The following is a 24,788-nucleotide window of genomic DNA, read 5'->3' as shown; positions in this document are numbered from 1 at the left end:
GCTCTTTACTTCTTTCTTAGATTGTAGGACTTAGGGACCCAATCCAGCTTCTAAGGGACCCAATATAAGAATACAGCTGTTCTGAGGCAGAGCAGAGCGTAACACATGTGATGGTGCAGTTAACCCACAGGAACAGACACATTTCATGCTAAGAAGGTTTACACACACATTTAATTAGAATTTTGTGTTGAAAATAAAGTAATGTAAAAAGTAAATAAAATAATGTTTAATTACTAAATAATGTCTGTGTGATTTTTATTTTTTATTTATTGGAACATAACTGTGTTGTCTAATCCATGCAAAATACAAAAATGTAATACCATCTATATTAGAGCACGTGGCATTGCACAATATTTTTAGGGACGTTCGCAAATTTAGGGACCGTCTATACAGTTACATAAGATTATTGGCATACACGTTTATAACTTCAATAACATTTGAAGAGAATGACTTAGTCACAAAACCAAAAGTGTTCATGTAGGGGTCAGGCATATTGCACTCATTTTATATTTTAGGTATTCATTCAAGTAAACTGTCAAATCATATGTAAATATTACGTCAGGGTATTCTCATCGCTTGATAAACACAAATAGCTAGTATTCTCGTCGCTTGATAAACTTAAGGTTGAGCCACTGTAGTCTGTTGGACTATTTTAACGATGCATGTGGTGATGTGGTTTCTCCACTGCATGGATATTCATGTGTCGCTTCAGCTTATTTTTAATAGAGAAACTCTTCCCGCACTGATCACACGTGTGTGGCTTCTCTCTAGTGTGGATCATCTCATGTGCTTTCAGATTTGCTGACTGACTGAATCTCTTGTCACAGTGTGAACACTTGTAAGGTTTTTCTCCAGTGTGTGTCTTTTCATGTGTTTTCAGATTTGCCGGCTGATTGAATCTCTTGTCACAGTGTGAACACTTGTAAGGTTTTTCTCCAGTGTGGATCATCTCATGTGATCTCAGAGATGTTGACTGACTGAATCTCTTGTCACAGTGTGAACACTTGTAAGGCTTCTCCCCTGTGTGGTTCCTCTCATGTGTTTTCAGACCTGCTAAGTGTTTGAATCTGTTGTCACAGTGGGAACACTTGTAAGGTTTTTCTCCAGTGTGAATTCTCTCATGTGTTTCCAGATGTGTTGATTGATTGAATCTCTTGTCACAGTGTGAACACTTGTAAGGTTTTTCTCCAGTGTGAATTCTCTCATGTGTTTTCAGAGATAATGAAAGACTGAATCTCTTGTCACAGTGTAAACACATGTAAGGTTTTTCTCCAGTGTGAATTCTCTGGTGCAGTTTTAAATTGCTCGCTGTAGTGAAAGTCTTCTCACACTCAAAGCACATGTACTCTCTCACACCAGTGTGAATTTTCTCATGTGTGTGTAAATATTGCAGCCGTGAAAAACTCTTTCCACACACAGAACATGAATGTGGCTTCTCCTTCGTATGAACTGTCAGGTGTCTCTTCAGGTTTGATACACAGAGAAATGTTTTGCCGCATTGGTCACATGTGAACGGCTTTTCTCCAGTGTGGATCCTCATGTGAACATCAAGACGTTGTTTGGTTGTGAAACTCTTTCCACACTGAGTGCAGGTGAAAGATTTCTGGGCTCTTCTTTTCTTTAAAAATGTATTTTTAGTCTTTGAGCGACTCAAAGCTTTTCCCCCAGGTTTGACATGATGTTCCTCCTCCACTTCACTCAGTTCTTCACTCTCCTCCGTCACTTCACTCAGTTCTTCACTCTCCTCCTTCACTTCACTCAGTTCTTCACTCTCCACCTTCACTTCACTCAGTTCTTCACTCTCCTCCTTCACTTCACTCAGTTCTTCACTCTCCTCCTTCACTTCTATCAGTTCTTCACTCTCCTCCTTCACTACACTCAGTTCTTCACTCTCCTCCTTCACTTCACTCAGTTCTTCACTCTCCTCCTTCACTTCACTCAGTTCTTCACTCTCCTCCTTCACTTCACTCAGTTCTTCACTCTCCTCCTTCACTTCACTCAGTTCTTCACTCTCCTCCTTCACTTCACTCAGTTCTTCACTCTCCTCCTTCACTTCACTCAGTTCTTCACTCTCCTCCTTCACTTCACTCAGTTCTTCACTCTCCTCCTTCACTTCTATCAGTTCTTCACTCTCCTTCTTCACTTCACTCAGTTCTTCACTCTCCTCCTTCACTTCACTCAGTTCTTCACTCTCCTCCTTCACTTCACTCAGTTCTTCACTCTCCTCCTTCACTTCTATCAGTTCTTCACTCTCCTTCTTCACTTCACTCAGTTCTTCACTCTCCTCCTTCACTTCACTCAGTTCTTCACTCTCCTCCTTCACTTCACTCAGTTCTTCACTCTCCTCCTTCACTTCTATCAGTTCTTCACTCTCCTCCTTCACTTCACTCAGTTCTTCACTCTCCTCCTTCACTTTCATCGGGTCTGACAGGAAAGAAAGAAATTATCACATTTAATTTTCAGTACATCAAAATAATTCAAAGAGAGAAATATAAAATGACAGACATGAAAGTGAGCCCTGATGTAATAGTAGAAATTAGACAACTGTTATAAAATATGATCATTTGATGCCTTTTTATAATTGATTATATGTCCTTGAAACTTTCCATGAACAAGGTAAATTTATCTTTCAATTATTATCTTTGAAACATTATAGGCACGAATCCCATGTTTCTTTAGCAAGAACTATTGAATATATTTGATCAATGACACAATTATCTAACATGATATTAACATTAAAATATACAATACTGCCATGTTTCGATACCAACTTTGAGATTGATATTTATTTGACTAAACATTTTAATAATTAATGGCCGTTCACACTAGACTTCCATTCATGTGCATGTGAAAGTGGGACACCAGAAACACAAGCTCAAGTGAATTACCCTGTGAGAAATAACACAAGCGTTTAGCATTCAAGTGGAGTGGATTGTTTATTTTTACATTTTGAATTATTATTATTTGTTATATGTTGAACTTGTGTTTGTAAAAAAGCTGCCGAAGAATGTGACGTCATTTCACGGCCGTTGCAGCGTCTGTAGAAACTTCACAAGCTCAAAGTGTAGAGTGGCCATAACTTTAACTGGCTTTAAATTAACAATTTTATTAGCATTATCTGTGTCCTACATATTCCACTCAACCCTGTTACTCCTGACATGATGGGAAAACAAGAAAAAAATAGGCTTAATGAGCAAAATCTGCGCAGAACTGATCACCGGTGATGAGCGCGAGATGCATGCTGGTTATAAATGTGTCCAAGTGCGGTCCGTGCGGACGGATTCTGCAGTTGCTCTCCACCGACTGATGATCAAAAGCATGATGGGAAACGACTTGCTGATGACACAGCTTAATGCTCATTGGTTTAAACCAGGCACGTGCACAGGTAGGGCTCAACCTGTGCAGAGCACATGCCCTTTTTGCCCTTACACTCTGAAGTGCCCTTTTTTTTAATCAATGCTATTGGTCACCCTTTACGTCCGTTTTACAAATATTTAGCCAATGAAAGTTCTTAAAACGAGCTTGTGTAAATCTTATTGGATCCTCAAGCTGTCAGTAAGCTGATAACTCCGCCCCCTCTATATGATAACGCCACCTCCTCTATATGATAACTCCGCCCCCTCTATATGATAACGCCACCTCCTCTATATTCACTGAATCAACTGAAGTTCCACAGCAGCCGCACAGTAGACAGCAGCTGAACGACTTCGCCTCAGAGAGAGATCTAGGCTAGCATATGCCATCTAAGTTAGTCATAGCCAATACATAGCATACACTTAAATAGCCTGTGCATACAGTAGCATTTCATCTTTTATAAAATGCGATTTTGGCCAAATGTATTTTACAACAGGAAAAACTGAGCGCCACGCCTATATAGCTATAACAAACTAGTTTGTAACCTGTTGATGAAAATGTAATGTGATGCCGGCAGGCGCCGACGCCGTTTTAATGACGGACAAAACAATGCACATTTGCGCATATTCGCTGGTCAAAAACTATATATTGCTAAGTAATACAACAACATATAATTTGTTTTTACCATCGGAAAATCATAACAGGTGCAGCTCCCCCGCACTGTTTCGTACTGAAACTTACACAAAGCAACGAGTGATCTTTGTCACCTAGGTAACATATTTCTCAGAAATTTCTTCTTTGATTTATGATTCACTAGTAGCAAAAATCACTTTGGGGAAATAATTAACTCATATGAAAGGGATATTCATGAGTTTATTAATATTATTTGTTTATAGTCTACCTAAATTAAATTACCCAAAGAGGGAAAATTTGATTAATTGTCAGGGTAACCTTTGTAAGAATTAATCTCAGTTATCTAAACAATCTGTTCGTCCCTTGAACTGTATGCAAGATTTCTTATCAAACTCAACAAAACTCACCCTGGTTATAAACATACAGGAGGATCAATCCTCTGGCCTTGAAGATCGATCTTTCCTGTGTTTATACAATTTAAGGTTACTGAAATAGTAACAGAAAAGTAAAGCTTCGTAGCTTAGATCATGCGTTCTCAGTGACTTCCAGTTGATGAGCAATAGAGCAGATTCAAGGAGATTATGAGATTTAATAAAAACAAACTAAGGAATACATAACTACAATACTTTATCTGAGACCTCAAAGCGCTTTACATAGAAGGGGGGAATCTCCTCAACCACCACCAATGTGCAGCATCCACCTGGATGATGCGACGGCAGCCATATTGCGCCAGAACGCCCACCACACACCAGGTTACTGGTGGAGAGGAGACAGTGATGAAGCCAATCAGTATATGGGGATGATTAGGAGGCCATGATGGACAGAGGCCAAGGGGCAAATTTGGCCAGGATGCCGGGGTTACACCCCTACTCTTTTTCAAAGGGCATCCTGGGATTTTTAATGACCAGAGAGAGTCAGGACCTCGGTTTAACGTCTCATCCGAAGGACGGTAGGTGTAGGTGATGCGAAAACTCGACGGTTAACAAGAATGTAAACTTTGCCAAAAGATGATTAGACTTAAGTTCGTTTAGCTCGTAAAGACACTGAACGAAGTCAAAAAGCAGACGGTACTAAAGAAAAGACTAAGATGAAAAAGAAATTAGAGAAAACAAAACGGAGAGTCTTGCGGAGTCTTGTAGTAAAGATGGGAGGGTCCCTTTCTCTCTCTGGCGGAATGCGAAGAGCAAAGGGTCTTGTCTTGTCTTTATGGGCAAGGTGGGTCGCACCTATCTCACGCGAATGAACCAATCACTTGTGAGAAACTCAGGCAGGAAAAACTTTCTTTGTCTGATCAGTACAGCCCCCCCCAGTCTGATTTACGGGGGTGACAAAATTTAACATTTATACTCAGAAAGATGGTACTTCTGAAATGCCTCTTTTTGTAATTTGTCGTCGAGATTCGACACGGTCGGGTTTTTACGATTCGCAGGACATCTTAACCTGTTAAGCTGCAACCCCACTTTTGAAAAATACCCAGAAATGACATACCCAAACTGAAAAAGATACAGTTCATGAACCCTTTGTACTAAAAGCACAGGTATGATCTCATTTGAAAGCTGGCACCTGGCAGTTTATTGTAAATGTAGAATTATTGTCATAATGAAAAAAATTTGTATAAATAGCTTCAAAGTTTTGTGAAGTTATTAGAAATTAATTTTTATGAAACATCCTCATGAAAATAAAATTGAAGTTGGCACTGTAGCAATCTAGAAATGCACTACAGCTAAAGCCACATGTCTAAACATTTTATGTTTAAAATCTGAAGATAATAAGTCCAAAACTCTGTATTTAGTTAAATGTTTTTTCCAAGACCATGTCAAATGACTTTATTTTGATTTGACTCTAAAATGCAACTGATGTTTATTGTCATCTTCTAACCATCTATCCAGTATATTGTCTCTATTGTTTTGTGGTGCAAACGATCCCCATTCAGTCTCAGTCTCCCCCTGCACACATTCACACTTCTCCAGCCTGGTTATGGCTCTAAATATGCATTTCTTTTGTCTGCATTATAGTTACTAACGACTGGCTATTCACAGGCTATTCATCGGGTTTCAGTCCCTAATTTCTTTTCTCAAAGTTCACCTCACATTTTAAACTGTATCAAATGCATTTCTTGAATAAAGAAACATTTCAGTAAGCTTCCTTTTTAGAAAAAATCATAAAAGTATAACTGCTAGTGGCAGGTGCACCTAGGGCTAGCTAGCATGTTAGCTTAGCACACCATCAATACACGACAATTTATGAGATTAAAACCATGTTTGTGCTCCAAACTTACTTTATAACACAAGTCGAGTATTTTAAATAATCTTCTGTGATCTAATTTGGCTTCAGATAAAAAAAATCAGACAGAAAATATACTATGGTATAGTATTCTGCACAATGATAGTCTATATAGATTAGCATTACATTATAAATATAATCTATTATTATGAAAATACCTGGCATGGCTTGAAAAACACAGGTAACTCAAATATCATTGCAATCATGTTTATTGTCTTCAAGACATCTTTATCTGCATATTACTGCGATCTCTGATAGCTTTGTGTGTGTTCGTGACGTCCTGGAATGTCACATGATCATGGCTCTTCTTCATGTTCCATATATGGACTATTATTGTGCATAGGGCGCCCTCAGGCTATTGGTATGAATTGAAAACACAGTATCAGAGTATCCAAGTGCTCATAATGATTACATCGACGCATTTGGGTATAAATTCAATAAATATTATTCCTGTCTATAGAAATCTGATGTAAACCTATATCAATATTTCTCCAAATCTGCAAATTTTTTAGCTAAAAGCCCTGAAGGACGTTGTTTTGTGAATCGCTGTCATGACGACAGCACGGGAGTTTTTTTATGAATGAAAGCGGCTGACACGCATAATTCATATTAAAGGTATCGACTAATTTTTTCATTTCATAACTCCTGACACAAATTAAGAAATAACTGTCGCTATACGTTTCTCAGAATACAATAGTGGTCAAATACTGAAACTTCAGTCTTATATCTTTTTAATGATGTATAGTTTGTCAAGGTATAACATTAAATCTGATAGTAACTTTGAACTATATGTAAAAAAAAAAAACGCTTCAGTGCGCCCGCGCACTGGCAAAGGTTAACAGGTTAAACTATAATTTTGCAAGTCAGGAATACAGAGATACAGGATTGTTCATAATTACGAGCATATAAAGTTTGATTTACACACAATAAACATTATAGCTACTCCAATATGACATGTGAAGACATCTAAGAATAAAGAGAGATACATTTAATGCATTTAAAGGTAATTTTATCTAAAAGGTCCCTGGTTGGCATGAAATGCCCGTGTGTTGGTGTGGAGTGTCACGCTGTGCTGCGCTTCCCCTCCCGGGGTGCGACGGGTGTTTTCTTTTTCCTTTTTTATGCTTCACGCACGTGTCTCTAAGGTGCCATAAAGTCATAACTCCATGGGAGACTACAGACCGAGCAGCACCTCCCGCTGTGAATTACCTCGGATGGGTCGTAAAACAAAAGTTCTTGTTTTCTCAAGATCTAGGAATTTCAGACTGGACGTGCTGCGATGGTAGCTCAGTTCACAATGACAAAACACAAAGATCACTTTGGTCTTATCAATTGAACTATTTGGCCACTTTTTTAAAATTAAACTTTTTGTTTCATAATTTTATTGGCATCCATTTTGGCGTCTCGCGCTCATCATTCATCCACTCAAAACGTAACGTTAAAAGGGGGTCGCCACTGGACGGGAAGCGCAGCGCCTCGTATTAAAAATTCGAACACATTATTCTCTATGAGTGTACACACACTGGCAGCGCCATTCAGCGTTTTTATTGCTGGCCATAAACTGAGAAAGTCCGATGTGCGATACAAGTTGTCCTAGACGCGGCTTCTCGTCCACTCTTTGGCCGGCTCGCAAACTCAAACAAGTGTGTGCGGCGCCTGTTGTTTTGTTTCCGGTCTAGCTAGATCCAGTGTGGTGTTGTAGTTTTACTAACTTTACTAGTTGTTGCAAAAGAATGTGAAAAAAAAAACTACAAAGTTTGCTAGGCGTTAATCGCGCAATAAAAAATGTTCGCCGTTAAAATGGGTTTGCGTTAACGCCGTTAATAACATGTTTAACTGACAGCCCTAGTATAAATTATGTGTTAGTATTCCCAAACTCTCTGACAGTGTGATCTATTTATGGGATTGTTGTCATATTCATAATATATATATATATATATATATATATATATATATATATATATATATATATATATATATATATACACACACACACTCACCTAAAGGATTATTAGGAACACCTGTTCAATTTCTCATTAATGAAATTATATAATCAACCAATCACATGGCAGTTGCTTCAATGCATTTAGGGGTGTGGTCCTGGTCAAGACAATCTCCTGAACTCCAAACTGAATGTCAGAATGGGAAAGAAAGGTGATTTAAGCAATTTTGAGCGTGGCATGGTTGTTGGTGCCAGACGGGCCGGTCTGAGTATTTCACAATCTGCTCAGTTACTGGGATTTTCACGCACAACCATTTCTAGGGTTTACAAAGAATGGTGTGAAAAGGGAAAAACATCCAGTATGCGGCAGTCCTGTGGGCGAAAATGCCTTGTTGATGCTACAGGTCAGAGGAGAATGGAGAACTTTGGAGAACTTTGAAATAACCACTCCTTACAACCGAGGTATGCAGCAAAGCATTTGTGAAGCCACAACACGCACAACCTTGAGGCGGATGGGCTACAACAGCAGAAGACCCCACCAGGTACCACTCATCTCCACTACAAATAGGAAAAAGAGGCTACAATTTACACAAGCTCACCAAAATTGGACAGTTGAAGACTGGAAAAATGTTGCCTGGTCTGATGAGTCTCGATTTCTGGACAAAAGGAATCGCCGGTGCAGCACAGATGTCTACTGATTAAAATATTTATTAAGGTGCATAACAATGAATGACTAACGTTTCGATGTGAAGTTACATCTTCATCAGAGTCCTTGATTGAGTCTCGATTTCTGTTGAGACATTCAGATGGTAGAGTCACAATTTGGCGTAAACAGAATGAGAACATGGATCCATCATGCCTTGTTACCACTCTGCAGGCTGGTGGTGGTGGTGTAATGGTGTGGGGGATGTTTTCTTGGCACACTTTAGGCCCCTTAGTGCCAATTAGGCATCGTTTAAATGCCACGGCCTACCTGAGCATTGTTTCTGACCATGTCCATCCCTTTATGACCACCATGTACCCATCCTCTGATGGCTACTTCCAGCAGGATAATGCACCATGTCACAAAGCTCGAATCATTTCAAATTGGTTTCTTGAACATGACAATGAGTTCACTGTACTAAAATGGCCCCCACAGTCACCAGATCTCAACCCAATAGAGCATCTTTGGGATGTGGTGGAACGGGAGCTTCGTGCCCTGGATGTGCATCCCACAAATCTCCATCAACTGCAAGATGCTATCCTATCAATATGGGCCAACATTTCTAAAGAATGCTTTCAGCACCTTGTTGAATCAATGCCACGTAGAATTAAGGCAGTTCTGAAGGTGAAAGGGGGTCAAACACAGTATTAGTATGGTGTTCCTAATAATCCTTTAGGTGAGTGTATATAAAACATGTCTGTAATTAAAGTAAAATGATTGATAAACACGAGACATTATTATGATTATTAAAGGTCCCATGACATGAAAATTTCACTTTCTGAGGTTTTTTAACATTAATATAAGTTCCACTAGCCTGCATATGGTCCCCAAGTTTCTAGAAATTTCAATCGGTGTAAATCGAGCTTTTGCTATCTTTCTCTGCCTTTGAGAAAATGGAGGCTCATACGCGCTGATCTTGAATCTCCTCTTTATGACGTCATAAGGAGGAAATGTTACCTCCCCTGTCTCTGCTTTGCCCGCCCAGAGAATATTTTCCGCCCATGAGAAAATGCGATAGGAAGTAGGAACGGGCGCGCGCGATTTTAGTTTGTCCACGAGAGATATCATGGCTTTTGAGCGAGCGAAGCATAACAATTGCTCAATAATTGGATGTACAAATGAACACCGAAGGGTCAATACAGAGCTGGGCTTGCTGAACGTCTGAAACTAAAGTCTGGATCACTCTCTTTGGCTCAGCTACACACCTCGGACAAGTGTAAGTCAACTAATGATATATAAGTGTGTTGCTTTACTGTTTATGGTTACCTAGATTGTTACACGTAGAATGTGGCTGTAACATTAGCTATGCAGCTATGCAGTTTATGTGTGTGAATACACACACTGTAACGCGAGTGTTGTACACTTCTTTGTTATTTGGATAACTGTTTTCCTGTTGGTTATATGGCGCGCGCGATTTCCGCATTTCAAGATCGCAGAGCTTGATGTAATTGTAATAAGATAAATACAGACGTTACAGATCTCTCATGAAAAGGCAACAGTAGGTTAGCGTGAGCTACATGATAATAACTGTAAACCATCCGAATAAAGTACCGTATCCAGACATAATATTTTAAACTAACCATTCGGAAACGTCCTGCTGGAGCCGCTGAGTTGCAACTTCTTCATCTGTTGCTTCTCCATCCGGATCAGATTCTGGGTCAAACTGAAATGCTTAAAAGACTGCGTGTCTTCGTGCCATTGCAATATATCCAACGTAAACATGCACGCCACGGTACCGTTGCGCAAGATGGTCAAGGCCACACCCACCCTCCACCTTGCGCCGCCTTTCTCCTCCTTATTAGTATTTAAAGCTACAGACACCGAAACGGCCCGTCTGAAGGAAGCTCATTCTGGGACTGGCTTGTAGTGGCTATAATTCTGCACCGAGGCTAAATTTTTGGAAAGAGATTTCAGATACAGTACTAGGGACCACTAAGGCCTATATTAAAGCCTACAAAAAGTAGCATGTCATGGGACCTTTAATGTAAAGAGACGTAGGCCTAACTGTGCGTTCACACCGGACGCGAATAGCGCGCCAAATTCGCGCCTGCCGCGTCTAGTTTGACGCTTGACCACTTTGTGTTAATTCGCGTGTCGAAGGGCAAAATTTACGCGCGTAAAAACAAAAGTTTGAAGCGAAATTTACGCGTGTCAGAGGCGAAATCCGGAGGCGAAAGTTTCGAAACCCGTGGCGGCCATCTTTTTTAGATGTTTATCAAGCATTAGCATTAATCGGGAAAGTCACAAAGCCTTCAAAAGTGAAACCTGTCCTGTGATTTTTTGTTTTTATACACTAAATTGTGTTTGTTGTCTTTACATTAGATTAATAATGTTTCATATAATCTAGAATAGATATGGAATAAATAGCATTCAATACAAAATGAGTATCTCTCATATATTGAAATCGAGTTTTATGTTTTTATTTGCTTTATTGTGCATTTTTAGCCTGGGTTTCCCCATACTGCCTTGCTCGCAGCGCGATTCTATTCACACTGCTATGGCAGTCTGGACACCATGGGACAATTTTTCCCCTGAAAAAGGGAACCAATCACAGAACGGGGAGGGAGCAGCAAGATGATGACGACACCGAAGCAGTTTGTTTATATCAGACTCGACGTTACCTTCTACCCTCATGTTTATCTTGCACAAACGGTAATATTCGCTAAACGCCATCGTGTACAAATAAATCTTTGACCCATCGTCTTTTTCCTCGTCGAATTTCTCTCACTCTACATACGTCATCTGGTATAATTGAAGCGATTGGCTATGAGCTACATACAGGCGCATTTGATAGACATTCATAGCGCCCAATAAACGGCTCTGGGCATTCGTAAACCACGCCTCAAATACGAGAAAATGCGCACGTAGTTCCCAGACCAAGTCTCAATGAGACTTGGTCTGACGTTAGCCAGGCTAGTGCATTTTAGTCATATTACAAAATAATTTATTGAGGCCAAACATAAAATAACATTATATACTGTCACTTCACCACGTGACAGCAGCATGCAAGTAGGCTCCTGATTGGTTAACGCGGCGCGAATTGACGCAGAAGTTCAGATTTTTCAACTCGGGCGGCAGGCGCGAATTTGCGTCAAACGCGTGAATGCACAAATAGCACTAATAAAATCATTTGCGCTTAACGCGCCAGACACTCAATTCGCGTGAACTTGACGGGCAAATGAGGCGAATTCGCGTCTACCGCGCTAAACGCCTCATTTACGCGCGTAACGCGTCTTTGCATTGACTTAACATTGAAATCACTCGCGCCTGACGCGCTATTCGCGTCCGGTGTGAACGCACCATTAGCGTGTTATCCAAGCATTAATGGCAAGGAAAGACCCTTATACTGTCAGCGGCACATATGAGGTGTTTTCTCACTCATTTCTGCTCTGAGGTCTTGATTGTGGCATTTCTTTGAGGTTTAGAATCCAGTATTCGTGTTATTATTTTGTCTTTTATAAATTTAATACAGAACTCTGTGTCCATTGCAGTTTTGCAGATTTTTTTTTTTTTCAAATTGCCTGAAAAACCCCCTCACGTGAGCGTAAAACCTTTTTTGCGATAAATGGGAGTTTTTGTGAAATTGACATGTTTCCCCTGAGTGTATTTTCAATTCAAGTTTTGTATGTAGCGTGGCTCGTTTTCTAGATCTTATAAATTTCAGATTATGGACCAGACTCAGAAAAAAGTAAAACTAGCAAAATTTATATTAATAATAAATTCAAATGAATAAATCACTCAGACTACTGGACTGCAATTAATTAAATAAAAGGTAAGTATATTTTTGCTCTTTGTTGGAATAATTATAGAAATTAAATTAAATAAAACAATTAAATGACAGAAATATACAGTATTTCAATTAAATGACATATACCAGGAAAACACAATCAAAATTTCTAAATCTCAACCTCAATATTTCAATTTCAGATTCAACAGTTGTTGTCTCAATTGCAAAAATAAGAAATAAGAATGTTCATCAAAAAGGAAACAGTTCAGTCCATGAAGTAGAAAAAAACTGAATTCTTATCTTCAGGAAAATCCAGGTAAATTGGAAAAATATGCAATGTCTGTAGTTATGTCCTACCCACTCAGAAACTTTGTTTCTCACAACACTTTTTACAGGTTTCCAGGGACAATGGCTTCTCGGGTGCTGCGCTAATCACTCCGCCCAAGTAGCAGTGCTTCGTCTTCTGAGAAAATAGTTCCCAGTATTTAAACGTTTAAAAAATGGCTGTGTCTCATGTGACCTTGTTATTTGTACACACTGTGACTATACAAATCACAACATGTTGGAAAATGTTGGCTTTATGTTGTCACTTATTGGGATTAGTATGCTAGCTGTAGCCATTTACATCCAGTCTTTGTGCTAAGCTAGGCTAGCGGTGGGTCCGTCAGACAGACTTACAGCACGCACGGAGATGAAAAAGGTATGTATGGACTTATCCAACTCTGGGGGATACGGTGAATAAGCTAAAGTCCCAAGAAGTGGGCGTGTTCCTTTAAGTTATCTAACACTAAGTGTTGACAATGGAAATGTGTATACGTGTCAATAAAAATATATGATATATTTAACCCTTTTGTTGTGCCTTAATCACCCCCCACCCCACCCCACCGCCGCAAATATAATTCTGTGGGAAACACTGGTTTCTAACATGAATGTTTTTTAGCATCATGAATGAATGAAGAATAAACACCAACCTCTTTGTTCTTCAGGATCTTCAGTGTGTTTCATTCTGCAGGGTTCTGGATCACTCATGTTCTCACTGTCCTCTTTAATAAACTCAGTCTTTGTAGATTTCAGCTCTTCCTGATGCTCTGATGCTCGTCTTCACTTGTAGCTGATGGGAATTTACAGCATTTATTGCTGAATTACTGTGGGCGGAGCTTCACTGATGATGTGACTGCTGTGGGAGGTGAGTTACAGTGGGAGGAGCTGATCTGCCAAAATTAAAAAATATAAATTACAGAGTTTGTTTTTTATAATAAATGACACTAAGCATTTATGCCTGTCTATCTATTTATCGTACAGTAACTGATGCCAATTCATTATTTTTCATTATTTTTATTACTAATCCTAACATTATTCTGCTTCTTCATTAAAATACAGGTATCTAGAAATATAGAAAAGAATATAAATAATTTAAATTCTTCCAAATATAATGGTAAGGAAACAGTTAAAAGCATAAAGAGAAATAAACGTATAGCAGCCAACAAATACCTTCAGTCTGTTGACACTAGGGGTGGGCGGTACACCGGTGTCATAGTCATCACCGGTGTGACATTGCGCCACGACATGGATTTTCTAATACCGTCAATACCGTAATAAATCAATTATGTTCCTTGAACGGCTGCATTTACATTAGGGCTGTAGTCAACCAAAGAAATGCTTAGTCGACCAAAGTCCTGTCCTGCACAACGATTAGTCGACAAAAAAAAAAAAATAATAAAAAAAAAAAGACGCGATGTTTTGCATTTTGATTGAACATTTATTAAACAATTGTCAGAGCATTTATAAAACAACAACGAAAAAACGTTTTTGTTTTTGTTTTATTGACACCTGGGATCCCCCGCGAAACGGTTCTCATTCGTGCTTGAATAAGGCCGGCGACACACTGGCTGCTGGCGTGAGAGTCTCAGCTGCGTTGGGTGTCTGTTTTTATTTCGGCTCCCATGTTAAAAGGTTGGAGTTTGCACACTGCCTGCGTGAGACACGCGTCTCAGGCGCGGCTCGAGCCACGCGGAAAACGCGTGCATGCTAGAAATAGAACCGACGCCTGAGTGTTCCTGCAACAAGAGTGTTCTCTGGCTAGAGCGCAGAACAGCGGAGTTTGTATGAACCGAAGTGCATGCCTGAGCTTGTATTGCTGCTGTTGCTTTGACATTGTGGAAAATAGAATAAACAAAATGTATTAGGCTTTTTACCCATTATTATCAATCTAAATTAATCTCGTTTTTAATTTAGGCAAACTTAATTTCGTTTTTCTTTATTTAAATTCCGTTTTTTCTTTATTTAAATTTCGTTTTTCTTTATTTAAATTTTGTTTTTTCTTTATTTAAATTTCGTTTTTCTTTATTTAAATTCCGTTTTTTTTTATTTAAATTTCATTTTTTCTGTATTTAAATTTCGTTTTTTTCTTTATTTAAATTTCGTTTTTCTTTATTTAAATTTCGTTTTTTCTTTATTTAAATTTAGTTTTTCTTTAGGCCTATTTAAATTTCGTTTTTCTTTATTTAAATTTCATTTTTTCTGTATTTAAATTTCGTTTTTTTCTTTATTTAAATTTCGTTTTTCTTTATTTAAATTTCGTTTTTCTTTATTTAAATCTACCCTTTACTGTGTCAGTAATTTGTTAGTCAGAAAAATATTAGACTACCTTAAAAAGTATTGCTTAATTAACAGACTGTGTGCGTTTTATATCACTAGTGCAGTGTCCGTTCTCGGAGAATATCCGCCCTGCTCGCGTGAGGTGCGCCGCTTCCCGCTCGCGCTGTTCTGTAGTTTACTATTAATTCTGAACGTGTCGCGTCTCGCGTGTCTGTCTATATTGCACCAAATGCGACACTGCACTCCCTTGTGAAGTCGATTGGATGAACGGTTCTCGAAATAATCAAAATGCAAACGGACAGACAGACACATAGAGATTACTACCTATATTCCTTACTGAGCACGAAGCAGCAGTGCAGCCAGCCACAGGTGCGGTTCCCGAGTGTTCTACGTGGTGCGCTAAACTGTGGCGCTGTTACAAAATAGCCTAAATTCAAGCATTTAAAGTTGTGGATAAAACATAGGCTAATTATATTTAGAATACAGTAATATATAACTGCTTATAAAGGAATAAATATCAAGGAGTAAATCAATTAAAATTTCTTTATTGGTGAAAAAAAAAATAAATAATTATGCGACTGGTCGACCAATGAGAATGTCAGTCGACCAAGACGGCATCGACCGATTAGTCGACTAAACGACTAAAGTTGACAGCCCTACAGGACAAGCTACTCCTCCCAAAATGTACCAAAAAAAAGTTATACCGTGATATTATACCGTCACCGTTCAAAAGATGAAAAATACCGTGATATTAATTTTAGGTCATATCGCCCACCCCTAGTTGACACCAATGAAATGAGCTTTAGGTGTCCATTTACAGGAGATCTGAAGACATCAGCATAATAAATTAGGTGAAAACAGGAACTATTGTCAACACCAACGATGGTCAACACGATGTCAACACCAATGATGTCAACACCAACGCCAGCTGACTCTGCATGCGTGTACAGTAATGTCATGATGACTGATTTTATGGAGTACATGCACACTTTAGTTTAGTTTTTAACCAATTAGACATTAAAATGTAGATGTTTGAAAACTGCCAAACTGACCCTAAACCAGCCCAAATTTTGTCCACCCGCCCAAACCCTTTTTTACCCGCACAATCAAATTCAAAACAGCCCAATTGGGCGGTTACAGTTTTGTAACTCCAGTGTTTGTTTTCAGAAATGATAACAGTCGTGTTATACTAGTGCTTATGCGATATCACGATTTTTGATGATCTTCTCCAAGATCTGCTTTTGAGGAAAACATTTCATTGGCGTTGTTCTGACATGCACCTTTTATTGAGCGCGGGGAAGCGCGCGCACTGTTACAGCGCCTGACAACCAGGCCTGGCGTCAAGAGGTAGCGTGGGGATGCTTAGCCCCACATACTTCATATAGAAACAATTAAAATGCTTCGTTAATTTTAAAGACATACCCTATTTATTATTATTAGCCTGTTTTTGCGGTGAGATTTATGCATGCGCTCGAGCTCCATGCACCCAGTATTTAAGCAGAAATTAATATAAATGTGCGATTAACGTTAGTCGACCAGAAAAATCTTTTGTCTATGGTAACTCTAAGCAATACATTTACTATTTAATTAGTTATAAGTATCCAGTTATTTATATTAAATTTGTTGAGTTAACAATTAGTTCTGAACTAATAAAATAATAAACATGAATTTTTTAGAGATTTTTTAGAGTCACATGGCTTCATAAATTGTCCTTAAGAAAGATGTCACTGCAAGCTAATCCTTTTTGCCTCCCTTTAATTCGAATACATCCATGAACATATTGGGCAGTTTTGTAAAGTGCTTTGAATGTAGGGGAAACAAGATAGGCTAGCCTACAACACATGAACAAATATCCATCACTGAAAAATCATAGGCATATAGCCTACTGAATTTGTTCCAAGTGTTCAAAAATGTGTTCTGTTTAACTTAAACTTTTTTGCATTGTGATTTTATTTTCTGTTTTAGATGCTCTTACTCAGCAGATGGGGATGGGGACCAACCGAGGGCCGTCGGCAAAAAAAAAAAAAAGTCTAATAAAGCAGTATTAACAGCCAACAGCAGGGGCACTAATATGATCACTTATGCTACGTGTAAAAAACAACAACTGAGGAAGAAGAGTCGGCCTATAGCCACTGACATTTTATAAGGCTGCACTTTTAAATTTGCTTACATTATATTTGAATAGCTGTGGTCTCCAACGTGGTGCCTGTGAGTTGCCCGCTAAACACATTCTATAAATAGCCCCAACTTGCCGTCGGGGTTCCAGACTTCGAATAAATGGTATAATTTTGCGACCTTTTCAACTAAACGTTTCAATTTGAACTTTTGCCTCTACAAAATTATAGTGGTGCACGATATATCGGCCGCCGATATAATATCGGCCGATATGGTCATTTTTTTACACATCGGTATCGTTCCGATGTCAAAATATGGCCGATGTGAACAGGCCGATATTTAACGTGTGAAGCTGAAGAGAGGTTGATGTGAGAGAAATACACATTTCATACAGATGACATAAGCAGAGAACAGTCTGTTTTCTTTCATTTTGAATTGTTCTGTTTAAAAATAGAAGTTTCAAGCTTTCTATATATGTCTCAGGTCTGTGAGGCAGGTAGGTTTCGGTTCATTTATGAGACGCGCTCCAGGTTCACGCGCCGTCGCCTCTGTTCTGATTAAATATTTTCTAGTATATTTACTTTTTATTTATTAAATCCAATTCAATTCGTTGATGAAACATTGATCAAAATTAAGATACAATTAGGTTTCGGTTCATTTATGAGACGCGCTCCAGGTTCACGCGCCGTCGCCTCTGTCCTGATTAAATATTTTCTAGTATATTTACTTTTTATTTATTAAATCCAATGCAATTCGTTGATGAAACATTGATCAAAATTAAGATACAATTAATACAAAACGAAATTAAATTTAAAGACAGGCTTTGTGCTTTCTGCTTGAGGTCTCTGTGAAAGTTTTAAAGCAGTTTTTAAGTGCCGAGAGCGCTCACGTCCGTAACATTGTTAATGCAGTCCAGTGCGACTTATGTTTTTTTCCTCCTCATGACACATTTTTGACTGATCGTTTTTTGACTCGTAGATATTTGAATATATTGCTTGATATATGATACCCATTCGAATTTGATTTTTCTCAAAAGTGACAGCGCGTGTGATTTGTGGATTCTGATAAGCGCGAGTGGAGAAACAGGCGTTTATTTATTCATTCTCAGTGTTGAGAAACGTAGCCTTCATGTGTTATTGTGTTAATAATAACTAAAGTAGCCTACCTAATTATGTTACATATTTATTTTGTATGAAAACTATCGCGTTCGTTACTTATGGATTAAAAAAGTAGGCTACCGGTGCTGCGCGAGCTCTCTCTCACAAACACGGACGCGCGCACATAGAGAGAGAAGATAATTGTAAAATGAAAACGGGCTAAGTTTAAATTTTGTTCTTGCTTGTTTGTTTTTTTTCTGTCAAAATGTCAGAAAGCATTTTGTATTATCCATCCGTGTTTTTAAAATTCGTTAAATGACGGACGTTTTACTGTTAACACAGCCCATATGTCGGATTCGTCTTGTTATAGCCTACTTGTTATTATTTTTAGAATAAGTGATTCGTTATGCTATTATTGGACTCCTGTCTATTCATTGTCAACTGTTTTCTATAAATATGTTTGTATTGGCTAACATTTATTCAGCTGCGTGTCCTGTTTAAAATGTGCAATGTTCAAACGCAAAGACAGTCACAAGAAGCCCTTTTCCCTGTGGTATTTTTTAGAATAATATTTGGATATTGGAATAATAAATGAAGTAGCCTATCTTAATTGTACACATGTTCCTGTTTTTTTTGTTTTTTTTTACTGTTTTCTAAGGGTTTCTTAATTTTAGACAAGTTGACCAGCACACATTATATGCAATGCAATGTGTGTATGTGTGACATATTTTGCACACAGGTAAAGGTGCCCAATATCAGTCATTTCTAAAGTAAAAAAAATGTGTTTTGGAAAATAGCTCTTTATTTGATAATCATTAAAATTTGTTTTCTATACAGAGATATCGACATCGGTAAATATCGGTATCGGCCATAACAGCAATATTAATATCGGTTATCGGTATCGGCCACAATTTTCACATCGGTGCATCCCTACAAAATTACCCAACTCTCTTTGATTGTACGCTGTCATTTGCGTTGCGTATGAGAAACATCAAATGACAAACGCTTAAAAAGCGGAACAAAACTTGTTTGATCTGAGCAGCGCATTATCAGCTCGGCCCAAAAAACAGCGATCGCGGACAAAGCTGATCTCGATCACGCGAACATTATTACACAGAGCTGCGCGATCCACTGAGAAGCATTTCAATTCAGCGCAGAATTCTCTATCTCTATTATAAACCACAAATGACTATGTGATTTAAGCTTGTAAAAAGCCAGATGAAACAGCGCTGATATTCTCAACATATTGACGCAAAAAACAAAACAAAACAAAAAAAAAACAGGCGAAACATTGTTCCGAGAACAAACCAGTTAGAAGACATTACACACCAAAACCTATGAATTAACTATTAAAAATGATGTTATATTAATACAGTTATGTATAAATGTATATGTAATGCAGTAATGTTTTTGTTTAGAAGTTATGGCAGTTTATTATTTTTTTATTTTTTTTCATTTATATTTATACTAAATGTTTGGGCTACTGTTTTTGATAACACGTACAATAGGTTTATAGAAAATCAACAAAAAAAAACTAAAAAAACTAAACAAAAAAATAAATTTTCATAAGTTTTCAGGATTTTTTTTAAACGCTTTTAAGTCTGAACCAGAATATCAAGATATTTTATTATTTCCCATATGATGGTGAAAAGTAAAAAAGCTTCACCATGTTATGTATAATAAATATTGGAGTATAACAAATAAAAATTCCTTCTAGATGTAGCCCTTGCACACAAAAAGGTTGGAGATCCCTGGTATACAGTAGCCTAACTATATGTTTTATAATTACAAGTTTGTGTAATTTGGGTTACTGTAGCCAGTGACATTTCATTATTTGTATTTTATGGCATTGTACATTTTTTGTTTTTATTTGAAGGCTGAGGCTTCATTAATAAACACAACCCCAATTATCATCATTGGTTTTGAGATGTTACTTGCTGTGAATACCTGTCTGATAGGCTACAGTATTGTGGCATAGTATCAGGACATCCTGGCTAGTGTCTGTCCCACACGGCTAGAGGCGAATGGCCGGATGATGGGCCTATTTGGGAGAAAGTCCAGGGCTGTTTTTTAGCCCCAGTCCTTCCCTGAACAGTAGTATTACATTTCCACTGTATATTAATGGGCCATTCTACAGAATTGGTGCAAAGTCAGAGTTGGAAACATCTTGAATTTTTTTTGTTTTTTTACACAAATTTTGCATGTATGTAAATTGTATAATATCCAAGGTATGCTTTTCTAGTATTTGTGCAGTTAATTCTCATATTGTATTTTTAGAAAATCCTGGAATATTTTCCTTCTCCCCAAATTTGTCACTACCGAAACACAATATTAAATAATTTATTAAGAAGGCTTATAATGACCTATTAAGATTTTGTTTACATCTACCTTATAAATATATATTTTTTCTATTTTAAAAAAATATTTTTACAGGTTAAATCAATAAAGGTTATAATTTTAATAATATTTTAAATGTAATTTATGAGATTTGTTGTATTTTGAACCCAATCTTTCTTTGTAGAAGGCATAAAATTTATCATACTGATTTCAAAGTTAAGGATTCATTAGTTTGAATATGCATTGAACCAAACACTATCATAACATCTTAGTTGATAATTCAATATACTTTATTTTTGACAAAACATCCCATGTTACGGTAGTGACTTCACATTTTTGGTAGTGACAGTAATGTTTTGGTAGTGACCACAATACTTAGTTTGCCATGGCTGAATCAGACTGTCCACATTTTATGTTAATATAAATAAATAACTATGATGCACATATGCAGTCAGTACATATAGCAGACACACATCTGACAGTAAAGATCTTATAAGCACACCTAGAGCTATTCTATACTTTGGGTCTTGAGGTGCAAGTGAGAAGAGGTATGCTCATAGATTTTTCTTCCTAAAAAACAACAACAACTTACAATGTAGACTGTTTCAGAACCACTTTGTTTTATTTTCACATTTTCAACATTTTGTTTGAGTCATTCAGATAAATCTCCAGAACCACTGAACTGTGTGTGTGTGTGTTTACATAAAACATTAATTTCAGAATAATTTTCCTCATTCAGATAAATCTCCAGAACCACTGAAGTGTGTGTGTGTGTGTGTGTGTGTACTGGTGTCTGATCACCCTCACTGGAAGTGCTAGGTGGTGTGGAAGCCCTGCAAAATGTCTCCACCTCTTTTTGTCTTTTCACCATCATCCTGTGTCTTTTCTGTCTTTTCCTCCATGCTTTTCTGACCTGTCTTTGCTCCCTGTCAGATAATTCACTGATACTCTTCAACTTTCCTTCTTCCCTTCCCTTTGTTTCTTATTTCTTTCTCTTTCTTTCCTTAAAGGATTAGTTCACTTTTAAAAAAACTTCTGCTGATAATTTACTCACCCCCATGTCATCCAAGATGTCCATGTCTTTCTTTCTTCAGTCAAAAAGAAATTAAGGTTTTTGATGAAAACAGAAGCAAGAAGAACAGAGCAAGGCGAGCATTTGTGCTTATAAAACTTAAACTTTTTTATTTATTTTTGAAATGACTGATCGTTTCGCTAGATAAGAACCTTATTCATCGTCTGGTATCGTTTAAAGCCCTTTGAAGCTGCACTGAAACTGTCATTTGGACCTTGAACCGTTTGGGGCCCATTGAAGTCCATAATATTGACAAAAATCATGGAATGTTTTCATCAAAAACTTTAATTTCTTTTCGACTGAAGAAAGAAAGACATGGACATCTTGGATGACATGGGGGTGAGTAAATTATCAGCAAAAGTTTTTTTTAAAGTGAACTAATCCTTTAAGTATTCCTCGTACTTCACTGGGTCTTCCCTCAACCTTTATTTGTATTCTCTCTGTCTCTCTGTTGTAGTTTTTTTTTTTTTTTTTTTTTGTCATGTTGGTGTTTTCTGTCATTCTCCCTGTCAAGTTAATCATAGAAATTAACATTACTGACAACAACCTTACACCTAAGCTAGTATCATGGACTGCAACCTTAAGTAATTGTAACCTCATCACATTACAGAATTTTAACAGAATCTTGCATACTAAAACACTACTAAAACATACTACAGTAGTAATTATTTGCATAACTGTACTAAAATGTAGTTTATTCCTCCAAATAAAGGATTATGTGTTCCCTTTTGTCACTACCAAAACAATAATGTCACAACCGAAACTTCAAGACATGTTACGGTTGTGACTGTTTTGGTAGTGACAATTTTAGATACTTTTGAGCCTAGCTCGAAGATGCTAATCAGCACATGGTTAGCAATCACTGGTCAGAACAGTTGAACACATATAACAACTAAATTTTATGGAATAACATCCAAAAAAGTTTTCTCAATAGCAGAAAAAATGAGTTTGGTAGTGACATTCCTTAAAGTTACAACACAGATTTTTAGACTTTAGAACACATTTACTTCAAAATGTGGGGATCAATCTACTCACCATATAGCACATGAGAGAGAGGGACACAGGAATATTTCCTGATCAAAAATGTAGGGCTGTGGTTAAAATCAGTCTCAGCCAATGGACTACAACATTCACTGTTTTGGTAGTGACATGAAAATGCGGGACAAGTTTTTTTAGATAAAGTTTCATGATTTAAAAATAAAAAATAAAATAATTTTTTTTTTTTTACTTCATTTTTTAAAAGAAAACAAAAATATATTTTTTAAAACAAGAATGGAAAAATTTGCAAAATTTTTTTCAATATAATTTTCACAAGTTGAAATTTAGGGGTTAGGGTTTGGGACAGCCACCTCCTAATTGAAAGTAGCCCATAAATAATGATTTTATATATGTAAAGCTTACTGATATCTTAAATATTATTGTGGGTTTCAATAGATAATTGAAGGATCTTAGTAAACATCTAAGATTTTAATAATTAAATGCTTTTCAAATGTGTTTTTTGGATGAGGGACAGCAGTTTGCACCAATTCTGTAGAATGGCCCTAATATGGCACTTCTAATGTTGTCAGACGATACTCTGCCAACCAATCAACGTTCTGCAGTGAGTCTAGCTCATAGGCCTATTGTTTATTCGGTGACAAAACAAAAATGTTAATATGATGAACCTTTAAATTTAAATTGTAACAATATGTACAAGTTACTTGTCAGGTATTGTTCAAAACAAGCATTAGGTGAATAGTTGCCGTTTCAATTGTTATGTATCATCCGTTCAAAGTACATTTTTACTTAATTTTATATTTGTACCGAATAACACATGATACTAAGAGAACACATATGTGAGTTCAGGTTGTTGATAAAAATAAAATAAAATAAATAAAAACACCAATAATCTATAATAATCTATAGTGTAACCTTCTTAGAAAACGACGTTTATCTGAAAAGTGTTTCAACTGTCCCAGCTCTCCCCCACTATTCTTCCAAGAGTAAAACGCGATTCATATTAATTGCTATCGGCTCAATAGCATTTAGCAGTCTCTGTTCCAGTATGACACTTGAGATCGATTCACATTAATTCCCTTCACAGATCTTAAACTTTGACTTTTGACTTGACGAGACAATCACACAAACGAACACAACATCGCTCAGGTCTGAATGAACTCAACATATTCTCCTCATGCTCGCTGCTGCTGCACTAAATGTTTATTTCAGAAGGAAGACGCCAGCAAAGACGCACAAGTATCGCTGTGATCGATGAAAACAATACAGAAATGAGCCTGTCGCTTAATCAAACTGTGTAAAGTGTGTGTAAATATGAGAAATACAGTGAACTGCTCTCCTCACCTCAGAAGACTCGACGGTGAAACTCTCAATGGGGGAAGAGACTGCGCGAGCGAGCGATGACGTCATCAGCCGTCAACTGTAGATGATCGGAGACGCGCCAATGGCAAGCCGTTTTAGCATTAAATACCCCTGGCTGTACTAGTGTAATTTAGTTTTGACTAGTAAAAAATCTAATTCCAAATATCTTAATTAAAATTATAATGTAGGGTGAAGAGTGGTAAAGTGGGACACTTTCTGATAATTTACCTTCTGCATAATGTTTTATTATGATCCAAATGCCCCTCATATGATACTATTCTAAATAGCTTAAGAGTTCTACTCTACTATACAGAATAAAAAAGAAAGAAACATTAAACACAGGATGGATGACTCTTCCTCAAACACACACTGACCCCAAACCACATTTTTCCAGGCGCTACTGTCAAACTGGGACACCTTTATTGGCAAACTGGGACACTTCAAACACATTAAATTGTTACTCAAATGTAGGCCCAATGAATTAAATACACAATAAAAATATAAACAACAACAAGAAAATAATAAAAATCAAATTTTTTAAGGAGGGATGCAAGTACAGCAGATTATTT

At 37.4% G+C, this 24,788-nt stretch overlaps 1 protein-coding gene across 5 annotated transcripts; it reads right to left on the bottom strand.

Annotated features, from left to right (window-relative positions):
• Window positions 1-295: 295 nt before the first annotated feature.
• Window positions 296-24,275, bottom strand: LOC311301940 (uncharacterized protein). Of its 5 annotated transcripts, XM_084427370.1 has the most exons (4): window positions 24,202-24,275; window positions 16,016-16,065; window positions 13,614-13,853; window positions 296-2,154 (listed from the first exon to the last, which is right to left on the bottom strand). In XM_084427370.1, the coding sequence occupies exons 3-4, from the start codon at window positions 13,669-13,671 to the stop codon at window positions 653-655; spliced, it is 1,560 nt and encodes a 519-aa protein (XP_084283496.1). In that variant the 5' UTR covers window positions 13,672-13,853; window positions 16,016-16,065; window positions 24,202-24,275; the 3' UTR covers window positions 296-652. The 5 variants fall into 5 exon arrangements, with proteins under 5 accessions (XP_084283496.1, XP_084283493.1, XP_084283494.1 ...); XM_084427367.1 differs by lacking the exon at window positions 16,016-16,065 and having other exon boundaries at window positions 296-2,424; window positions 24,202-24,252; XM_084427368.1 differs by lacking the exons at window positions 16,016-16,065; window positions 24,202-24,275 and adding an exon at window positions 13,995-14,153 and having other exon boundaries at window positions 296-2,424.
• Window positions 24,276-24,788: the final 513 nt, after the last annotated feature.

The sequence above is a fragment of the Rutilus rutilus genome (genome assembly GCF_951802725.1).
Source record: "Rutilus rutilus genome assembly, chromosome: 1".
NCBI classification, from domain to species: domain Eukaryota; kingdom Metazoa; phylum Chordata; class Actinopteri; order Cypriniformes; family Leuciscidae; genus Rutilus; species Rutilus rutilus.
Note: the sequence above shows the minus strand (reverse complement) of the source record. Positions and strands in the feature narration are given on the sequence as shown.

What these genes read in the sequence shown, in the direction of transcription:
- LOC311301940 (XM_084427367.1), bottom strand. Translation starts at nt 13,671, where the DNA reads ATGAGTGATCCAGAACCCTGCAGAATGAAACACACTGAAGATCCTGAA. An exon ending in AGATCCTGAAGAACAAAGAG is followed by an intron (nt 2,425 to 13,613) that starts GTTGGTGTTTAT and finishes CTTTCCTGTCAG; the next exon opens with ACCCGATGAAAGTGAAGGAG.